The following is a 19,193-nucleotide window of genomic DNA, read 5'->3' on the forward strand; positions in this document are numbered from 1 at the left end:
AGTTTTCTTGAATCGAAAGGATTCTTTTTACTCGTATTGTAGTATTCTGTTTTTCCTTGCTCCTCCATCCCCAACATGGAATGCTAAGTTTTAAGCCCCTGGACTCTGTATATAGTCTACAAGATGGTGGTTTACTGCCCAAGGACAGTGCTCTTTGGTGCAACTCGCAACGACAGTCAAAAGGTGTTCGACGAAATGTCTAGTGTTCCTATTGCGACGCAAAGGACGGAGTCGAACATCAGGCAGCAGCAAAATGGCTGTCATCCTTTTTCTTCAAGAATTGGCAAATACGTTCTGCTTAGTTTTCTCTTTGAGGAGATGCCTCGAAACATTAGCTGCAAATCTCGAGTTGATCTCTTTGGAATTGATCTTGATATATGCTTTTATGACACTCCGGTGGGCTTGTTTCTGCAATGTAGACCTTCTTTTTGTTGAGTGAGACTCCCTGTTCAGTGTCAAGTTCCTTGAGGAACCTGACACTTTGGGATCACTAGAGCGAGAATGGATCGATGGATAGATACAATGTGATATCGGATATTAAACAAAATTTTCAATATAATATCCATCCCGAACCATAATTGATTACTCCCTCATTTTTCACTTTCCTAGTTGTGTAATAGAAGTATAAGGGTTGATGGCTTAATAACCTTGTTAAAAAAGAAGTATACAGTGCAACATAATAGTATGGAGTCGAATGCACATTGCAAGTCCGTCCATCAACCAGCAGCGAGATGGCTTTCATTCTTTTTCTTCAAGGAAATGACAAACACGCTATGCTTAGTTTTCTGCTGAAGGAGGTGCCTCGAAACATTTGCTGCATATCTAGCGAACAGCTCATCGAGAATGGCGTCGCCGAATTGCTCCGAAATCAATGGTTGCACCGCTGCTCTTACGTATTTTGCCACGTTTTTGCCGCTTAGATCACTGTCGAATGCAGCAGAATCATCGTCTGAGTCGTCGAACGCGTCCCAATTAGCCTCGAAAACTTGTGCTTCTTCTACATCGAACAGACCATCACCATGGATGACTGCCTTCACTTCTTCCATGGAAGGCGCATAACGTGGCAGATTGAAGGTTACCAGTTTGTCCTCCTCTATCATTCCCTGGATTTGATACGTAAATAACTCGATGAATCAGTTGTCACGATGTCATCAATCGATGTTACTTCTTACCTCTAACACCAAAGCGTTCAGGGCCTCAGCTAAGAGTCCCCAGAGGTGTCTCATCTGTCCGTAGGTCGGGCAATTACTTTTCCTGCCTCCAAATGAAATCACCAGTCTGCCTTCGTAGCAGAGTTCTGCATGCCGACACCTGAGAAATTCTGAAAGGTCTCTTCGGAATTGCTGTTGATATGCTTTCACAACCTCCGGTGGGCTTGTCTCTGTAATGTAGATGTTCTTGTTGTTGAGTGAGGCACCCCGTTCGGTGTCGAGTCCTTGAGGAACCTGACGTTTCAGGATAGCTAGAATGAGCTATCAGACAGCAGTATCGACTGCTTCGTATACTACCGTTTAAGAGGAGGTCAACCTGAGAGAGCCAGTTGAGAGATCCAGAACAATGGACGAAGTGGACGCTCCGACGTGGGAAAAGCCTGCCGTAGAAGGAGCCCGGCACTCCCACCACGTAGTAGGGCACCAGCAGATTCCCCTTCTCTTGCTCGACCTTCCTCTTGTACTCGCCCAGACACCGGAAAACGTGATTGAAGTCGTTCCCCGGAAGGTCATTTAAGAAGAACTGGATCTCCGGTGGCTCCTGACGTTCCTGCAGACTTCGTCGTAGGTCGCTGACGACGTCGAGCACTTCGGACATCACCACGAAAGTGTTGGGGCCCGAGGAGCAACCTAAGTCGGCGACCACCATCTTCACAGGGTGTAGCGACTTGTAAACCCCTCCTATTGCATCGTCCAGTACTGGCTTCGTCATGAGAAGTGCTTCTCCTGTGACGCAGTCAGCAAACCATGATCGGATGTGGTGAATGCTAGGTATGTATAAGCTTTTAAGTTCATACAAACAGTTCAAGAGGAACCACCTGAAACTTAGAATTGGAGGCATAGCTGGTTTCCCCTGCCCCTCCAACCATGTGAAGGACTTCTTCCACCCTCATGCTCATGCCTTTCCTAAGAACACGATGGTGCATGGAACGCAGAGCTTTTTGCACGCCAGGACGACTATATATGGTCTACAAGAAGGCATTTAACTGACTCATTATCCCATAATCAGAACCACAATTAGTTCTTATTACTTGTAATTTGATTATTCCTGATTCTTTTATAGGACTTTTTGTTAGAGTTAGCTCCAGAAAATTTACCAAAGGGTAATTTTAGTAATCTAACAAAAACAATAAAGTGAAAAGATAAAACGACAAGAACATCAAGAACATCAAGAACACCTGATTTATGTGGTTCGGTCAATTAACCTTGACCTACATTCACGATCGAAAGAGGAGCAAATCATTACTATAAAAGAGAGACTATTACAAATGCCTTACGAAGATGTTCTTAGGCCATAAAACACTTGAAAATACAAAACAAGAAAAACCCAAACTATAAGTCCAAACTATTTAACTGAGTGTGGATTTAAACCCAAAGTAAACACTTAGGTTTTTCTTGTAGTGCATCTGACTTCAAAGCCTAGACCCTTATTTATAGTTCCAATAAGAGATAACAAGCATGATTTTCCCGATGTAGGACTATGGGACTTGCCAAACTAATAAATCTCCACCTTGGCATGTCCCAACAAATTTGCTCCACCTTCATCATAAAAGCCCCAACGGACAATCACCAACAATGAACACCAACAAAGTCCAAGCACTGCTTGAACTTGTAAACTGGAAGAGGCTTCGTAAGTATATCAGCTGGATTGTCTTTCGTATAAATTTTCTGAACAAGGACTTTTCCCTCAGTAATAGTATCTCATTTTCATCCAACAATTTTCTTACCGGAAGGCGGCTTCTCAAGATCCCAAGTTCTATTCTGATGGAGAGATTCAATTTCTTCATTCATCGTGATCAACCACTTTGAGGAATTATCATAAGAAACTGCATCTAAGTAGGAAGTAGGCTCACCAACTTCACTTGTTTCTTTTATAACATACAAAGTATATGCAACCAAATTTACATATCTTTGTGGTGGTCGAATATTTCTCAGTGGTCTATCCTTGGCTATGGAATATTGCTCTTCCTCTAGATCATCTTTATCAGTAGATTCGGGACCATCTATTAGCATTTTTTGAGTAGAAGAGTTCAACTTAAAAGAATCTGAATTACCAATCTCAAGCTCCATCTGCTTCTGCGCACTATCATTTGTACAACTAGTAGATTCCTCTTTGAAAGATAATATAAACAATTCATCAAAAGTAACATATCAAATGATTATAAATTTTAGTGATTTGGGATCAGAACACAATAATTTGTATCCTTTCACCCCAGAAGCATACCCAAGAAGAATACACTTTTTAGCTCGAGGCTCTAATTTTCCTTCATTTACATGCATATATGTTGGACACCCAAAAAATTTTAAATCAGAGTAATCAGAAGGAGTACCTAACCAAACTTTCTCCAGAGTTTTAAAGTTAAATACTGCAGAAGGAGCGCGGTTGACAACGTAACAAGCCATATTAATCGCTTCTGCCCAAAAGTCATTTGTCAGCCTTGCATTTGAGATCATACACGTTGCTCTCTCCAAGAGTGTTCTGTTCATACGTTCGGCCACACCATTTTGTTGAGGCGTCATCCTAACAGAGCGATGCCGAACGAATCCTTCATTTTTGCAGAATTCATCAAAGTCACCTTCACAAAATTCCATGCCATTATCTATTCGAAGCTGCTTAATATGTTTACATGTTTGCTTCTCAATCAAAGCATTCCATTGTTTAAAGGTTAGAAAAATATCATTTTTATGCTTTACAAAATAAACCCAAACTTTTCTGGAATAATCGTCAATGAAAGTCAACATATACCTGGCACCATCCTTAGACTGAACATGAGCTGGACCCCAAAGGTCTGAATAAATATAGTCAAGGGTACCTTTTGTTTTGTGAACTATCGGAGAATTGAAGCTGACTCTTTTCTGCTTTCCAAAAATGCAGTGTTCATAAAAATCTAGTGGCCTAGTACTCTGTCCGCAAAGTAGACCCCTTTTGCTCAATATGCTCAAACCTTTTTCACTCATATGACCCAAACGCATATGCCATAATTTGGTGATGTCAGAATCAGACAATGATGATGATGAGACTGCAACTGAGTCTGTGACAGTAGTTCCCTGCAAAATATACAAGTTATCAGACCTACAAGCTTTCATAATAATAAGGGCACTTCTAGAAACTTTCATAACTCCACTTTCAGCTGTGTATTTATACCCAAAGGCCTCTAGTGTGCCTAAAGAGATGAGATTCTTTTTTAAATCAGGAACATGTCTAACATTAGTGAGCGTCCTCACAATACCATCATGCATTTTAATTCGGATTGAGCTTTTACCAACAACATCACACACGGCATTATTGCCCATCAAAACAATTCCACCATTACAAGATTCATATGTGGAAAACAAATCTCTATTATGACACATGTGATAAGAACAATCCAAATCTAAAATCCATTCATTTTTAGATCTCGTCCTATCATCAGTAGCAAAGAAAATATTTCCATCATTCTCATCAGCTTCTATACTAGCTTTAGCGGACTCAGTAGTTTTCTTAACAATTTTTTTCCTTTTGCTTTAATTTATTTTTCAATTTAAAGCAATCAACCTTAAGTGCCCCATTTTATGACAATATCTGCACTCCAAATTTTTATGTCTGGATTTAGATCTATATTTAGATCTACTACTATCAAATTCTCTTTTATCTGTTCTCCCCTTGATAACTAGACACTCAGCTTGATTTCCTCTACTTTCCCCAGTGATATCCCTATCTATCTACTCAGATTTTAGTGCAGATTTAATTTCCTAATACGAAATTATTTTTTTTTCCATAAATCATAGTATCACGGAAATGCTTAAAAGATTGGGGAAGAGAACACAAAAGTAACAGGGCCTTATCCTCATCATTAATTTTTGCATCTATATTCTCCAAATCTATAACCAAGGAATTAAATTTATCAAGATGTGAGAGTATAGATGTACCTTCAGTCATCCGAAGCATATACAAACTCTGCTTCAAGTAGAGACGATTCTCCATTGTCCTCTTCATATACAAGGCTTTAAACTTGTCCCACATACTCTTAGTCGTAGTCTCCGTAGCTACCTCCCGTAAAACCTCATCAGAAAAATTTAGAATAATGCTTGATCGGGCCTTCTTATCCATACCCTCAAGATCTTCCTTTGACATACTATCTGGAATGTTCTCAACTCCTTGTAGTACCAAATCAACTCCGTCTTGAACCAGAATGACCTCCATCTTGAGTTGCCACATGCCGAAGTTGACATTTTTATCAAATTTCTCGACAACAATCTTTGTTATTGTCACCGTTGCCAAAAGATCCTGAAACCAAGCTCTGATACTAGTTTGTTAGAGCTAGCCCTAGGAAATTTACTAAAGGGTAATTTTGGTAACCCAACAAAGATATTAAAACGAAAAGATAAAAGCGACAAGAACACCAAATTTACGTGGTTCGGTCAATTGACCTTGACCTATATCCACGGACGAAAGAGGAGCAAATCACTACTATAAAAGAGAGACTATTACAAATGCCTTAGAAAGATATTCATAGGCCATAAAACACCCGAAAATACTAAACAAGAAAAAACCCAAACTATAAGCCCAAACTATTTAATTGAGTGTGGACTTAAACCCAAATCAAACACTTAGGTTTTTCTTGTGGTGCATCTGATTTCAAAGTCCAGACCCTTATTTATAGTTCCAATAAGAGATAACAAGCCTTATTTTCCCGATGTTGGACTATGGGACTTGCCAAACTAACACTTTTCTGTTCATCATCTCAAAGACATATGTCACTGATGATGTGGTTGTGCATTCTTCGAGGGAAATATAACCACAACAGTATCACCAATGTAGATAAAGAATAAAAGGACATTAGAGAGGAGGAGTATCATGGTTAGCCCGTCTCTGAAGAGCTTGCTTGCTAGGTCAGAGGTCAGAAACTTTCAACCCTAGACTTTTAGAATGCTGTAGTGGAGCAACATCCTCCACCGACCGGTAGCATTATTGCACGAAGACCATGGTTAACCTGTCTCTGAAGACCTTGCTTAATAGGTCAGAAACACACCGATTCCAACCCTAGACTTTTAAGAATGCTACGGTGGAGCAACATCCTCCACTGATCGGTAGCATTGTTGCAACAGAGCCTATGACCAACAAAACAAGACGTTTATGATCATATTATGGTGATCAACCACCTCTTTAAGTTTGCTTTCGAGAAGCTTTCAGGTTACTTAGCTCTCAGACTCCATAGCCAGCCATCCTTGTAAGTGACTCGCTAAAATTCAATCGAGGCTCCGCTGTCATGTCGTCAGCACAAGTTACAGGAAACCCTAATGGGATGCCAAGTCGAAGATGAGCGGACCCTTTTTTGTGCACCTTTTGGTGTTCATCGTGTACTATATAGCTAGCAACAAGACAGTAGACGTACATTTCAATGATCCCGGTACTTCCATGAAGGTTGCACCTCCCAACTTAAATCTCGTTGGGCTAAAAGCCCATGAATTCAGTCCATGATGAGCTTTAACAGCCCATAATCCATCCCCTTTAATCTAATCCTAGATCAAATTAGAGGGATGTGGGTGGCTGCGAAAAGAGTAAGAAAAATTATAGCAGCACGATGAGAAAAACTGCAACGAAGATCAAATTGCAGCAACAACTTGGTTCAAAAAAAGGTAGAAAAATAAGAGAAAGAAATGGAGGAAAACAAGGACAACGTAGAGAGACTGTTCTTAATCATATAGTAGTGTTATCATCTTATGTTAGATCAGATCTACAGTAGATTCTTGTTGTGATTACTTGGGGAGAATTTAAATATTATGCGTAGTGACGTGATCATTGTATCCCAATTATTCTCTTATGATTGTTGCTAAGACTTTGGGCAAGAGATTGAGATTTGTATATTTATTATTCTTATAGTAGATTATCTCTAGTTTGCCCCGTGGCTTTTACCCTTCACTTTGGAGGGGTTTTCTATGTAAATCTTGGTGTCATATTTGATTGTGATTTTCATTTAATTCTGATGCGTGTTACGGCCTGCAAGTATTTATTTCTATACAAAGTTTATTTCTCTTTATATCCCATCAATTGGTATTAGAGTAGAATTGTGGTGATTTAATTTTTGTATTCAAAAATGGAGGCCAGTAGTGTTTCTCATATGATTAGCTTGAATGGAAACAATAGGATGATATGGAAACCAAGAATTGAAGATCTCTTGTATTGTAAAGATTTATATGGACCTTTGCAGGGGGATAGTGCAAAACCCACAACTATGACAGATGATGAGTGGAAGAGATTAGATTAAAAAATAATTGGGTTTATTCGATAGTGGCTCTATGATAGTGTCTTTCACCATGTTTCTACTGAAAGTTCTACATATTCTCTTTGGAAAAAGTTGGAAGGTCTCTATGAAAGAAAAACAGTTGGCAACAAAGCTTTCTTGATCAGAAAACTTGTAACCCTAAAATATAAAGAGGGTGCTTCTATTGCTGAGCATTTGAATGAAATGTAGAGTATCACTAACTAGTTATTCTCTATGAAAATATCTCTTGATGATGAGTTGCAAGTATTGTTACTTCTCAATTCATTACTAGAAAGTTGGGAGACACTAGTGGTTTTCCTCAGTAATTTTGCACAATATGGTGTTATCACCATGAGTCAAGTAACAAGTTGTTTATTGAATGAGGAGTTGAGATGAAAGAATTCAACAACATCTTAGAATGATTCACATATACTTATCTCAAAGAACAAAGGAAGGTCAAAGTCCAAGAATAGAAGCAATTCACGTATTGGTAGAAGCAAGTCAATATTAAGAAAAGATATTGTTTGCAATAACTATGGTGAGAAAGGATATTACAAGAATCAATATGAGCAACCTAAGAAAAGAAAGAAAGAGAAAAAAGAAGTGGAGTCTATAGAGTCAAAAAATAATATTGCAACTATAGTGCAGGGTAGTGATTATTTGATTTTATCTTCTTCTGATGATATTTTTTCTTATGTGTGTCAGGATCTTGAGGGAGTAATTAACACATGTGCTTCTTATCATACTACACCACGAATAAAGTTTTTTGCTACATACAGGTCTGGAAATTTTGGTGTTGTCAAGATGGGCAACTATAGCATGGCAAACATCATTGGCATGGGTGATATCTACATAAAGACCAACCTTGGCTACAAGTTGGTGCTTAAGGATATGAGACATATAGTTGATTTGAGGCTGAATTTAATTTCAGTTAGAAGATTAGATGAAGATTATGATAGCAGATTTCACAAAGGGTAATGGAAGCTCAATAAGAGTTCTCTTATTGTAGCTAATGGAAAGAAATGTCACACCTTATACAGTTTATAGGGCAAAGCTTATGATAAGCAACTGAATGTTATAGAGAAAGACTTCAGTATAGAGTTATGGCATAGGTGATTGGGACACATGAGCGAGAAGGGGCTGCAAGCTCTTTCAAAGAGAGAGGTATTGTCAGACCTCAGAAGTGCATATTTGAACCCTTGTATTAATTGTTTGGCTAGTAAACAACATAGAGTTTCATTTATTAGTCCTACTTTGTCTAGAAAAATGTATGTCTTAGACCGTGTTTATACATATGGATGTGGTCATTTGAGAACAAAAACTCCTGGTGGATCTGTTAATGTTCCTAACATCAGTGATGCACTTTATTTTGTCACTTTATAAATAATTTTTCCAGGAAAGTTTGGGCCTATGCTATGAAGACCAAAGATCAAGTTATTAATGTCTTAAAAAAATTTCATACCAGAGTTGAAAGGGAGACAGAAAGGCAATTGAAATGAATAAGATCAGATAATGATGGTGAGTATACAGGATTATTTAATGATTATTGTATATCACATGAGATCCAACAAGAGATGACAGTTCTTGGTACACCTCAGTATAATGCAATTACAGAGAGGATGAACTGCATCATCATGGAAAAAATCAGATGTATGCTTTCATAGGCCAAGCTAGTCAAAAAGTTTTAGGATGAGGCTTTGAGGACTGTAGTTGATGTGATCAACTTATCACCATGTACAACCCTAGATGGTGATGTTGTAGAGCATGTATTATCAGGGAAATATGTTTCCTATAGGTATTTGAGAGTGTTTGGTTGTTGTGTATTTGCACATGTTCTCAATAAGAGGTCCAAGTTAGATGGTAAGACTAAATAATGTATTTTTCTTGGCTACTCACATGATCAGTTTGGTTACAAGTTTTAAGATCCAGAAAAGCAAAAGGTATTTAGACGTAGAGATGTAGTCTTCTTAGAGAATCAAACCTTTGAGGATTTGAAGAAGAAGGCACCAACCAAGACTTCTGCAGAAGGATTAGCATATTGTGACCCAGTTACACCTCCAGTATATCAGGGTGATGGGGAGATGTGTAGAAAGATGGTATAGAGCCTGATGTTGATCTACCTATAGGATATGTTAAGCAAGAAGAAGTTAGAGAGGAACTTCCTACATAGCCTCAGTTGAGAAGATCCTCTAGACAACGTCAACCTTCAAGAAGATACTCTACAAAGGAGTATATGATGCTTACTAATGCAGGTGAACCAGAGAGTTACTAAGAAATAGTTGAAAGTGAGCAGAAAAAGAAGTAGTTAGTTGTTATGCAGAAAGAGATGGATGCTCTTCAGAAGAACCATACATATGATTTGATGCAACTACCAAATGGAGAAGGCCTTGAAGAACAAGTAGGTTTTTAGGTTAAAGACTTAAGAATATTATTCTCAACTAATGTACAAAGCTAGATTGGTTGTGAAAGGCCTTGGTCAAAAGAAAGGTATCGATTTTGAAGAGATTTTTTCTCCTGTTATTAAAATATCTTCTATTCGTGTTGCTCTTGGTATTGCTGCTAGCCAGGACTTGGAGGTTGAGTTGTTAGATGTGAAGATAGCTTTCTTTCATGGTGATTTGGAGGAGGAAATTTATATGAAGCAACCAGAAGGTTTCAAAGTCAAAGGTAAAGAGAACTTTGTCTGCAAGTTGAGGAAGAGCTTGAATGGGCTGAAGTAAGTTTCAAGACAATGGTATAGAAAGTTTGATTCATTTATGACAAAAAATAGATACAAAAGAATGACTTCAGATCATTGTGTGTACATTTGGTGAGAATTTTATTATTTTCTTACTATATGTTGATGACATGCTTATTCTTAGGAAAGATATATTTACAATTGATAGGTTGAAGAAGAAACTGAGTGAGTCTTTTGCAATAAAGGACATGGGGCCAACAAAGCAAATACTAGGTATACAGACTTCTCGTGACAGTAAAAATAAGAAAATTTGGTTGTCACAAAAAAAATACATCGAGAAGATATTGGAGAGATACAAAATTAGTTGTTTCTCCTCTTGTAGGTCACTTCAAATTGTGTTCAGAACAGAGTCCGTCAAGTGATGAAGAGAAGGAGAAAATATAAAAAGTTCCTTATGCTTCAATAGTTAGAAGTTTAATGTATGTAATGGTATGTACGAGGTCGGACATCGCATATGCAGTGGGTGTTACTAGTAGATTTCTTGCAAATCCAAACAAAGAGCACTAGACAAGTAGATTTTTAGATACCTCGGAGGGAGCTCTAAGGTTTGTTTAAGCTTTGGAGGTGGATCACTTGTGTTGACAGGTTACACATATGCAAATATAATAAGAGATATTGATACGAGGAAGTCCACTTCATGTTATGTACTTACTTTTGCAGGGGGGCGGTGTCATGACAATCCAAGTTGCAAAGGTGTATTGCTCTCTCTACCATAGAGACAAAATATATTGCTGCTATAGAGATATGCAAAGAAATGTTATGGATGAAAGAATTCTTATAAGAATTGGGGCTAAAACAGAAAAACTATGCGGTGCATTATGATAGCCAGAGTGTCATCCATTTGTGTAAGAACACAACTTTTCATTCTAAGTCGAAGCATATAGATGTTAGATCTATAATAGTGTTATCAATCATCTAGTAGTGTTATCATCTCATGTTAGATTAGATCTACAGTATATTCTTGCTGTGATTACTTAGGGAGAATTTAGATATTATGCACAGTGACGTGATCATTTATCCCAGTTATTCTCTAGTGATTGTTACTAGGATTTTGGACAAGAGATTGAGATTTGTATATTTATTATTCTTATAATGGATATCTCTAGTTTGTCTCGTGGTTCTTACCCTTCACTTTGGAGAGGTTTTCCATGTAAATCTTGGTGTCATATTTGATTGTGATTTTCATTTAATTCTGTTGCGTGTTACGGCCTGTTAGTATTTATTCCTATATAAAGTTTATTTCTCCTTATATCCAATTAAAGTTTAGATCATATTTGTATATCATTTAATGTGATCATATACACACGAATATACATATGAGGATATAAGAAACTAATTTTTGTGATAGAAAAAGAAAGAAAAAAAATATGTGTTTCTTAATAACTGAAATATCAGTAGCCAATGAACGTTTAAAGATAGTCACACGATTTTATTTTATTTTCAGATAATAATAATGCAGTCTATCTCACGAAGAATATTATGGATTTACATGAGTTCAATTATAACGTCTATTGGAAAGAGTTGAACACATGCTGATAAAGAGTAATTAAATGACAAATGTTGCTCCCATGGCATTGCAGGTTCACCAAGCCGCAGCACCATCGCCGTCAGCCTCCTCCTCCTCCTTCTTCTTCTTCTTCTTCAAGGAAATGACAAATAGGTAGTGCTTACTTTTCTGTTGAAGGAGATGCCTGGAGACATTGGCTGCATATATAGAGAATAACTCATCCAGTATGGCATCCCCGAAATGCTCTTCAATCAAGGGTTGAAACGCTGCTCTCACATATCCTGCGACGTTCTTTCCGCTTGCTATACTGTCGAATGCAGCGGAATCATCATCCGAGTCATCAAACGGGTCCCAATTAGCCTCAAAGATCTGTGCTTGTTCTAAATCAAACAGGTCTTCCCTATGGATCACTGCCTTTACTTCTTCCATGGAAGGTGCATAATACGGCAAATTGAAGGTCACCAGTTTGTCCTCCTCTACGATTCCCTGGACAATAATGTCGCCAAACCATCAAGAGGGTATGAAAGGTTAAAGTGCACTCCCTCCAATTTATTTCTTTGGGATTGTGTTTGCTCACTATTTATTTCTTTACACTTGAACTATGTTCTCTTTCTTGTTTCTGTTGGAGCATGACATGGCCATGCTTCTGACCAGATCGATCCAAGTCCACTAAATTTTTATGAGCAACAAGGGTGCAATGCTGTTTATTTTCCTCTTTCTTCCCCGTTCTACTACTACTTGTGATTATGTAAATATTTGATTCTCCACCTCCCTCACATCCTATCATCTGTAATTAATTGGAGGATGATGGATTTAAACTGTTAAGATTAATTTAAATAATTAGAATTAGATAAATAAAAGAAAAAATTAGATTTAAATATATAGATTAGGATAAAAATATTTATTGAGGTATGATAATTTTTTTTATTATTTTAAAAAATTTATATTTTATCTTTTAGTCAATATAAATATGTGCTCTTGGATCAATCCAAAATATCGTAGATTGAAATTACTTATAGTTCCTTCTACTATTCTTTTTCCTTTCTTCCTGAAGTTCTATAGGAAAGTCAACAATATGATATCATAGCCTGATTCAAAGAATATCAATAGAAATACATCGATTAAAAAAGAAGAGAAAGCTAGTATATGCAAAAAAAAAAAAAAAAGATGACAGGAGTAGGTGCTCCTAATCAACTTCTCTCTATCTTCAAATATGATAATTATCAATTTTAGGTTGTTAAAATGAAAACTTTATTTATCTCATAAGGATTATGAAATTTGGAAGAATATGATTTTGTTAAGTATGATCTACAAGATTCTAATATTATTAAAAATCAAAAATATCATATGAATGAGAATACATAGAAAGATGCAAAAGCCCTCTACATGCTATAATAAATAATAGATAATTCCCTATTTTCTTGAATTATGATGATATCAACATCATTAGAAGCCTGAAAAATATTAAAAAGTGTATTTGGAGGCACAAACAAGGTAAAAATTTTAAAGCTTCAAATTCTTTGACGTAAATTCAAAACTCTTATGATGAAAGATTCTAAATCTATTGCTAATTATTCTAAAACATATCTAAATCAAATGAGATATTATGGTGAAAATCTAAAAGATCAATATGTAGTAGAAAAGGTTATATGAAGTTTATCTCCAAAATTTAATATGATTTCTACTGATATAGAAGAAGATAAGGATAAAAGTACATTATCTATTGATGAATTAGTGGGCTCTCTTTTAATTTATGAACAAAAAGTGAATAGATCTTCAGATGAAACTTTAGAACATACTCTTGAAATGAAGATAGATTAGAAGAACGATAAAAAAAAATTTAAAAGTCATATCTCAAGGGAGAGATCATAATAGCTGAGGTCATGATCAATTAAACGAGGGTAAGAGGAACTCAAACACAGGTAACAAAGAAACTCATTGATGTTTTTGTTGTAAAAAAATTGGACATACTAAAAAAAATTATTGGTACAAAAATAAAAATTCAAATGTTCCTCTCTACTCTTACTATAAAAATATGGCTATCTTAAAAAAGATTATTGGAATAAAAATCAAACAAATTATCATGTGAAAAATAATTATGAAAAAAGAGATTAAGAAAATATTTTCTTTATAACATCTTAGAATATTCTAGATCAGTTTAGTTTTTGGATAATAAAGAATATTCTAGGTCTGTTTGGTTTTTGGATAGTGGATATAGTAATCATATGACATGAGACATTTCAAAGATTTGATAAAATCTTCATAAAATCTTTAATAAAAGATAATTTTATCAATACCTTCGTAAAATATTTAATAAATGATAAATTTTATTCTGAAGCCAACTTCAAGTTACAACTATTTGAATTAAGGGGGTGTGTAAAGATTAATTTAAATAGTTAGAATTAGATAAAATAAAAAATAAAAATTTAGATTTAAATAAATTAATTAGGATGAAAAGATTTATTGAGATATGATAGATTTTTATTATTATTTTAAAAAACTTATACTATATATTTTAATCAATATAATTAGGTACTTTATGATCAATCGAAAATACTACAGATTAAAAGTACTTCTAGCTTCTTGTACTATTTTCTTTTCTTTCTAATTTTTTTGTAAAAAGGCCAACATAAACAGCTCTCCTGAAATGAAACCATTTGGTTTGATCTTTTTAATTTTTTTATTTTCTTTTTTGTGTTTTACCATATTCAACTTTGCGGTCAGATAAAGGCCAACCATGCAATAAACATGAACTAGGAAGGATATGAACTGGTACGTGAAGAAGAAGACGAAGAAGAGAAAGGTACCTGTGATACCAAAGCACTCAGGGCTTCGGCTAACAGGCCGTAAAAGTATCCCACATCTCCCGAGGGTGGATAACTCCCTTTCCTTCCTAGAAATGACAATACCATTCTTGCTCGGTAGCTTAGTTCTGCATGACGGCACCTAAGGAACCCTGACAAGTCTCTTTGGTATTGGTCTTGATATGCTTTAACAACTTCCAGTGGGCTTGTCTCTGAAACATAGATGTTCTTATTGTTGAGTGGAACTCCCTGTTCACCTTCAGGAACCTGATATTTTCAGAATTAAAAGTAAGTTTGCCTTAGCAAACAAAAGTAACATAGGTTTTGTGTGATGTTTCAAGCAATCTTCCTTTTCTTTATGAGGTTAACCATGCTGATGAAGTGAGTGAGCATTTCAGAGAATTTGTTTAGTTATTGGTAGTTAATTAACCGTCCCAATCATAGCCGCTTTAAGAAAGTAAATAATGAAAAAAAACAAAGAAAACAAGTAGAATTCAGATAATAATAGTGTAGCAATTGTCATTTATTAAGAGGAAGGCAACCTGAGAGAGCCAGTTGAGACAACAGGAAGCGTTGAAGAAGTGGACACTTTGACAAGGGAAAAGCCTGCCGTAGAAGGAGCCTGGAACTCCCACGACGTAGTATGGCACCAGCAGCTTCCCCTTCTCCTCCTCGATCTTCCTCTTGTAATCTCCCAGAGACCGGAAGACGTGATTGAAGTCATTCCCCGGGAGGTCATTCAAGAAGAACAGGATCTCCGGCATCTCCTGGCGTCCCAGGCTCCGCCGTAGCTTGCCAATCACGTCGAGCACCTCGGAGACCACCTCCAAAGTGTTAGGGCCCGAGGAACAACCTAAGTCGACCACCGCCATCCTCTCGGGGAGCAGCGACATGTAAACCCCTCCTATTGCCTCCTCCAGTATTGGCTTCGCCATGTGAAGTACCTTCTCCTGGGACGCAGTTAGCAAACCAGTGAAAAGATATGCTGACGCCTACGCAAGTGTAAGTTGTTTAAGTTCATGCAAACAGTTGGGGTGTTCAACACTACCTGAAACTTAGAATTGGAGGCGTAGCTGGTTTCCCCAGCTCCTCCGACCATGTGAAGGATTCCTTCTATCCTCTTGCCCATCTCTCTCTCTCTTTGTCTCTCTCTCTCTCTCTCTCTCTCTCTCTTTTTGAAAACCAAGTTCCGAGCACCATGATTATAAATAGCCTATAAGGACCACTGTGGTTGTGCAGAAGCTGTAACATGCTTCGGAGAATACATAGAAAGCAATAACACCATTTTCTCTGACAACATTAACAAAGTCAAAGGAGATGGAAAATAGTAAATGAATGAACGAAGGTACCACCAAGATGGTTGTTTGTATGTCACTGTCCGTACTAGGTTAAAGGAGATGGTGGCATGGTTGGACGATAGTAAATGAATGCATGGAGGTACCACCAAGACAGCTTCAGAGAAACACATCATCTCCTCTTGTTTCAGCTGTGCTCCTGCTTCGTCGTTATCAGTCTTCGTTGGCATCTTAATAGCTAGGAAAGAAACAGGAACACGCTCTCATCACTCCTTCGATCCCCTTTAATTTGATCTGTGATGGAAGGGACAGATTGTCCTTCTGAAAGTGTCGCCGGGATGTAGAATAAACTTTAAGCAAAAAGAAAATGATAATTTTAATAATTAAAAAAAATATATAAAAAAATTAACGTAATATTATGGTTCGATAACTCTATTAATGCAAGAAATTATTTTCTCTTGATTTAACCCAAACTTAAGTCTAAAATCACTTAGCACACTCTCTCACCTAAATCCATTAAACATTTTTGTCAACCCTCTAGATTTATTAGTGAAAAACCCTTATAAGCATCGTCTCTCTTTCTTACATCAAAATCTTGAGATTAAATATATATATATATATATATATATATATATTTATAGGAATAAATTCTAATTTTCTAATGATTATTCATAGTCTCTAATTTAAATTATAATCCTCATCCATCAAAAAATTTAAATTTAATTAAAACTCATCTCAAGTAGTTAGAATTTAATTAAAACTCCTCCCAAGCAGTTAAAACCTAATTAGAACTCCTAAAATACTTTCAACCCTAATAATTCCTACCTTGGTGAGTATTTTTTCACTTTTTGCCTTATATACAAAACTAAACCATTGACTTAAAGAATTACTCACATCTATATGAATTGAATTGGTTCATGATCCAACACCAAATTCCAACAAACCTGCTAATGAATCTTATATAGCTGCATCAAGTCAATGATATTACTTGACTCTGAAAAGAGACATTCATCTGACTATTGGATTTTTTTTCCCTTATAATTATCTACATCCTAAAAGTCATAAATATGATCATTTATTTTTTGCATTGCAAATGAAACTTATATGTACTTATCATCCCCTATACATATAATTTATTTTCAGCACTTTGTTATCTTTACTTTTTATTTACATACGATACAACCCTTGATGCAATCTTTCATTTAGTAGGGGCATGAAACCCTTAGTACACCAGTCGCTACAACTCCATAACTACGATTAATAGTATTAATAATAAAAATATTATAAAAAAGAAAGCTCCTAAGATTAATAGTAAAAAAGAAATCGCCTAAGATTAATAATAAAAAATATACTTAGAAAGTCGACACAAGATTTAGCATTCTTTGACAACTCCCTACTTATTTCTATGGAAAAAAAATTAAAATTTTCACTATATGAGAAAAATTAGTGCAAGGGATCACTCTAGCTTGAGTTAACCCAAACCCAAGCCAAAAACCCTTAGTACACTCTCTCACATAAATAAGAAATTTTTTTTAATATTTTTAAGAATAAATACTCAAAGTATCTTACCTCTATCTTTCATAAAACACTTAATACTCAATATATATTTATAAGAATAAATCCTGATAACTATACTTCCAGAATCATTAATCCAAATTCTAATCATAATCTATCAAATATTTAAATTTAAGTAAGATAAATTTATTTGTATAGAGGGGTGGGCCAATATTAACACCAAATCATCAGTGATGGAATTGAAAATATTAAATCTTTATCATAATTGGGTCACTGTGTGCTGGAGATAGAACTAATAATGATTTAACATCTTATCTTATCCTAATAAGATTTATGTCTAACACATGGAATAACTTGAGGTTTCGAGAAACAGCTAATTATTTTTTTCCCGCTATCTCTTAAAACTCCACATCATAACACTAATCTTTAAGCTGTTGCAGAATGAAGCTTGCACAACCCCTTCATCTAATTCCCACAGATTGCCAATATTTCTGACCAATTTAGAATACCCGAATTGATCTCTACCAAACCAAAAAAAAATCATGATAGATTCATCCCAATCAATCCCTGACCATTCTGATCCACAGCAGTCTGACTGGGCAAATCCAACTCAGTCGCAAAGTTCATTGTCTTCAACATGCACATCACATCGGGAAAGGCGATCATGACTCTCATCGGTCAAATCTCTTCAGTGTAGGTCGCTCCTAGGTTTTTTAGAAAAATATTCACTTATTAGACATATGTATGGGTATTGATAAGGTCATTAATATTTTATTAGTAAAAAATTAACATATTAAATCCAAACACTTATTAGACATATGCATCTAATGGGTAATACTCTCATATTTATAAACTTTTGATAGTATCTTAACTTAGCCCTCGAAAGTGTTTTATTGATTAGACCCTTAGTGAGATTCTTTTTATTAAAAGTAAGATACAGGATACAAGCATATTCTATCTATTGATGAACACTTACATCATGATCGAGATATCAGCACGGCTTGGTTCAGTCCTGAATGTGCAAGGTTGCCAATATGGATACTCGGGTAGCAGAAGCGAGCATTGGGTCGGTTTGACACCTGTCTCCCGAATGCGATCTTCTCTTGTGGTGAGTGGCTTGCTTCTTCATCGTTAGGCTCTTGTACACAGGCCAAAGTTGGGAGAGAGATTTCCTGACTCGACCCCTCTGAAACTTAAATTAGTATTATATGGATAAAGGGATCGAATGTCCGAAGTGCCTCCCCTGATACCGATTAAGGGGTTGACTTTTATACCTACGAATGAGAGTTGATTATACATGATTGATAAATGGCGGCTGACTCCTCGGGCGATGGCTTGTACCTACCGTGCAAGCATTAATCGACCTGCATAGGATCAGCACTGTGCGACGCCATTTCAAATTTTTTCGAAGCGGCTTTATGCTATGTGGTCCCACCTCGTACTATCACGGATAAAACTATAAACATGTTGTTAATGTAATGCTCATATATGCTCATATATGTTAGGGACGGTCGAAGGTTTAATAGCTCCATTTTAGTTGGGTTTAGTGGTTGTTTTCGACTTATAAATAAAAATTGTGTCATATGGACACTTGTAGGAGATTTTGGTTTGTGGACTATTTTGGATCCTTTGTTGTGCGACCATTCAGAGCTTGTAAAATCTGTTTGTAATTTGCATTGGTTATAAAGTGTTTTTTAAAATGATTGCTTGTGGATCCCGAGTGAGGCATTTTCTCTAATTCATTTTCTCTTTTGTAGATCCTAAGGAACCATAGGAGGCTTTGGGGAGACTGACCTTTGTGGACGGACACACAAGGGTGCTGCACGACTTAGGAAAAACCAGCTAAGTCCATGACAGATGATATCAGAGTGGGACAAGC

General features: G+C 36.3%; 2 protein-coding genes across 2 annotated transcripts; both read right to left on the reverse strand.

Moving 5' to 3' along the window:
- Positions 1 to 712: 712 nt before the first annotated feature.
- On the reverse strand, positions 713 to 2,185 carry LOC135680026 (anthranilate O-methyltransferase 3-like). Its single transcript, XM_065194009.1, has 4 exons — positions 2,030 to 2,185; positions 1,528 to 1,937; positions 1,173 to 1,445; positions 713 to 1,103 (listed from the first exon to the last, which is right to left on the reverse strand). Exons 2-4 carry the CDS (start codon positions 1,921 to 1,923, stop codon positions 717 to 719), a joined length of 1,056 nt encoding a protein of 351 aa, XP_065050081.1. The 5' UTR covers positions 1,924 to 1,937; positions 2,030 to 2,185; the 3' UTR covers positions 713 to 716.
- Positions 2,186 to 11,595: 9,410 nt separating this feature from the next.
- On the reverse strand, positions 11,596 to 15,648 carry LOC135679256 (anthranilate O-methyltransferase 2-like). Its single transcript, XM_065192788.1, has 4 exons — positions 15,553 to 15,648; positions 15,047 to 15,454; positions 14,508 to 14,771; positions 11,596 to 12,186 (listed from the first exon to the last, which is right to left on the reverse strand). Exons 1-4 carry the CDS (start codon positions 15,631 to 15,633, stop codon positions 11,776 to 11,778), a joined length of 1,164 nt encoding a protein of 387 aa, XP_065048860.1. The 5' UTR covers positions 15,634 to 15,648; the 3' UTR covers positions 11,596 to 11,775.
- Between the last annotated feature and the right edge of the window lie 3,545 nt (positions 15,649 to 19,193).

Source organism: Musa acuminata, chromosome BXJ1-7 (genome assembly GCF_036884655.1).
Source record: "Musa acuminata AAA Group cultivar baxijiao chromosome BXJ1-7, Cavendish_Baxijiao_AAA, whole genome shotgun sequence".
Lineage (NCBI taxonomy): Eukaryota > Viridiplantae > Streptophyta > Magnoliopsida > Zingiberales > Musaceae > Musa > Musa acuminata.

Coding starts and splice junctions, on each gene's coding strand:
- LOC135680026 (XM_065194009.1), bottom strand. CDS start 1,923: ATGACGAAGCCAGTACTGGACGATGCAATAGGAGGGGTTTACAAGTCG. Junction 1,446..1,527: donor CTCTCAACTGGCTCTCTCAG/GTTGACCTCCTC, acceptor CTGAAACGTCAG/GTTCCTCAAGGACTCGACAC. Junction 1,104..1,172: donor TGAACGCTTTGGTGTTAGAG/GTAAGAAGTAAC, acceptor TATCAAATCCAG/GGAATGATAGAGGAGGACAA.
- LOC135679256 (XM_065192788.1), bottom strand. CDS start 15,633: ATGGGCAAGAGGATAGAAGGAATCCTTCACATGGTCGGAGGAGCTGGG. Junction 15,455..15,552: donor CCTCCAATTCTAAGTTTCAG/GTAGTGTTGAAC, acceptor ACTGCGTCCCAG/GAGAAGGTACTTCACATGGC. Junction 12,187..14,507: donor TGAGTGCTTTGGTATCACAG/GTACCTTTCTCT, acceptor ATTATTGTCCAG/GGAATCGTAGAGGAGGACAA.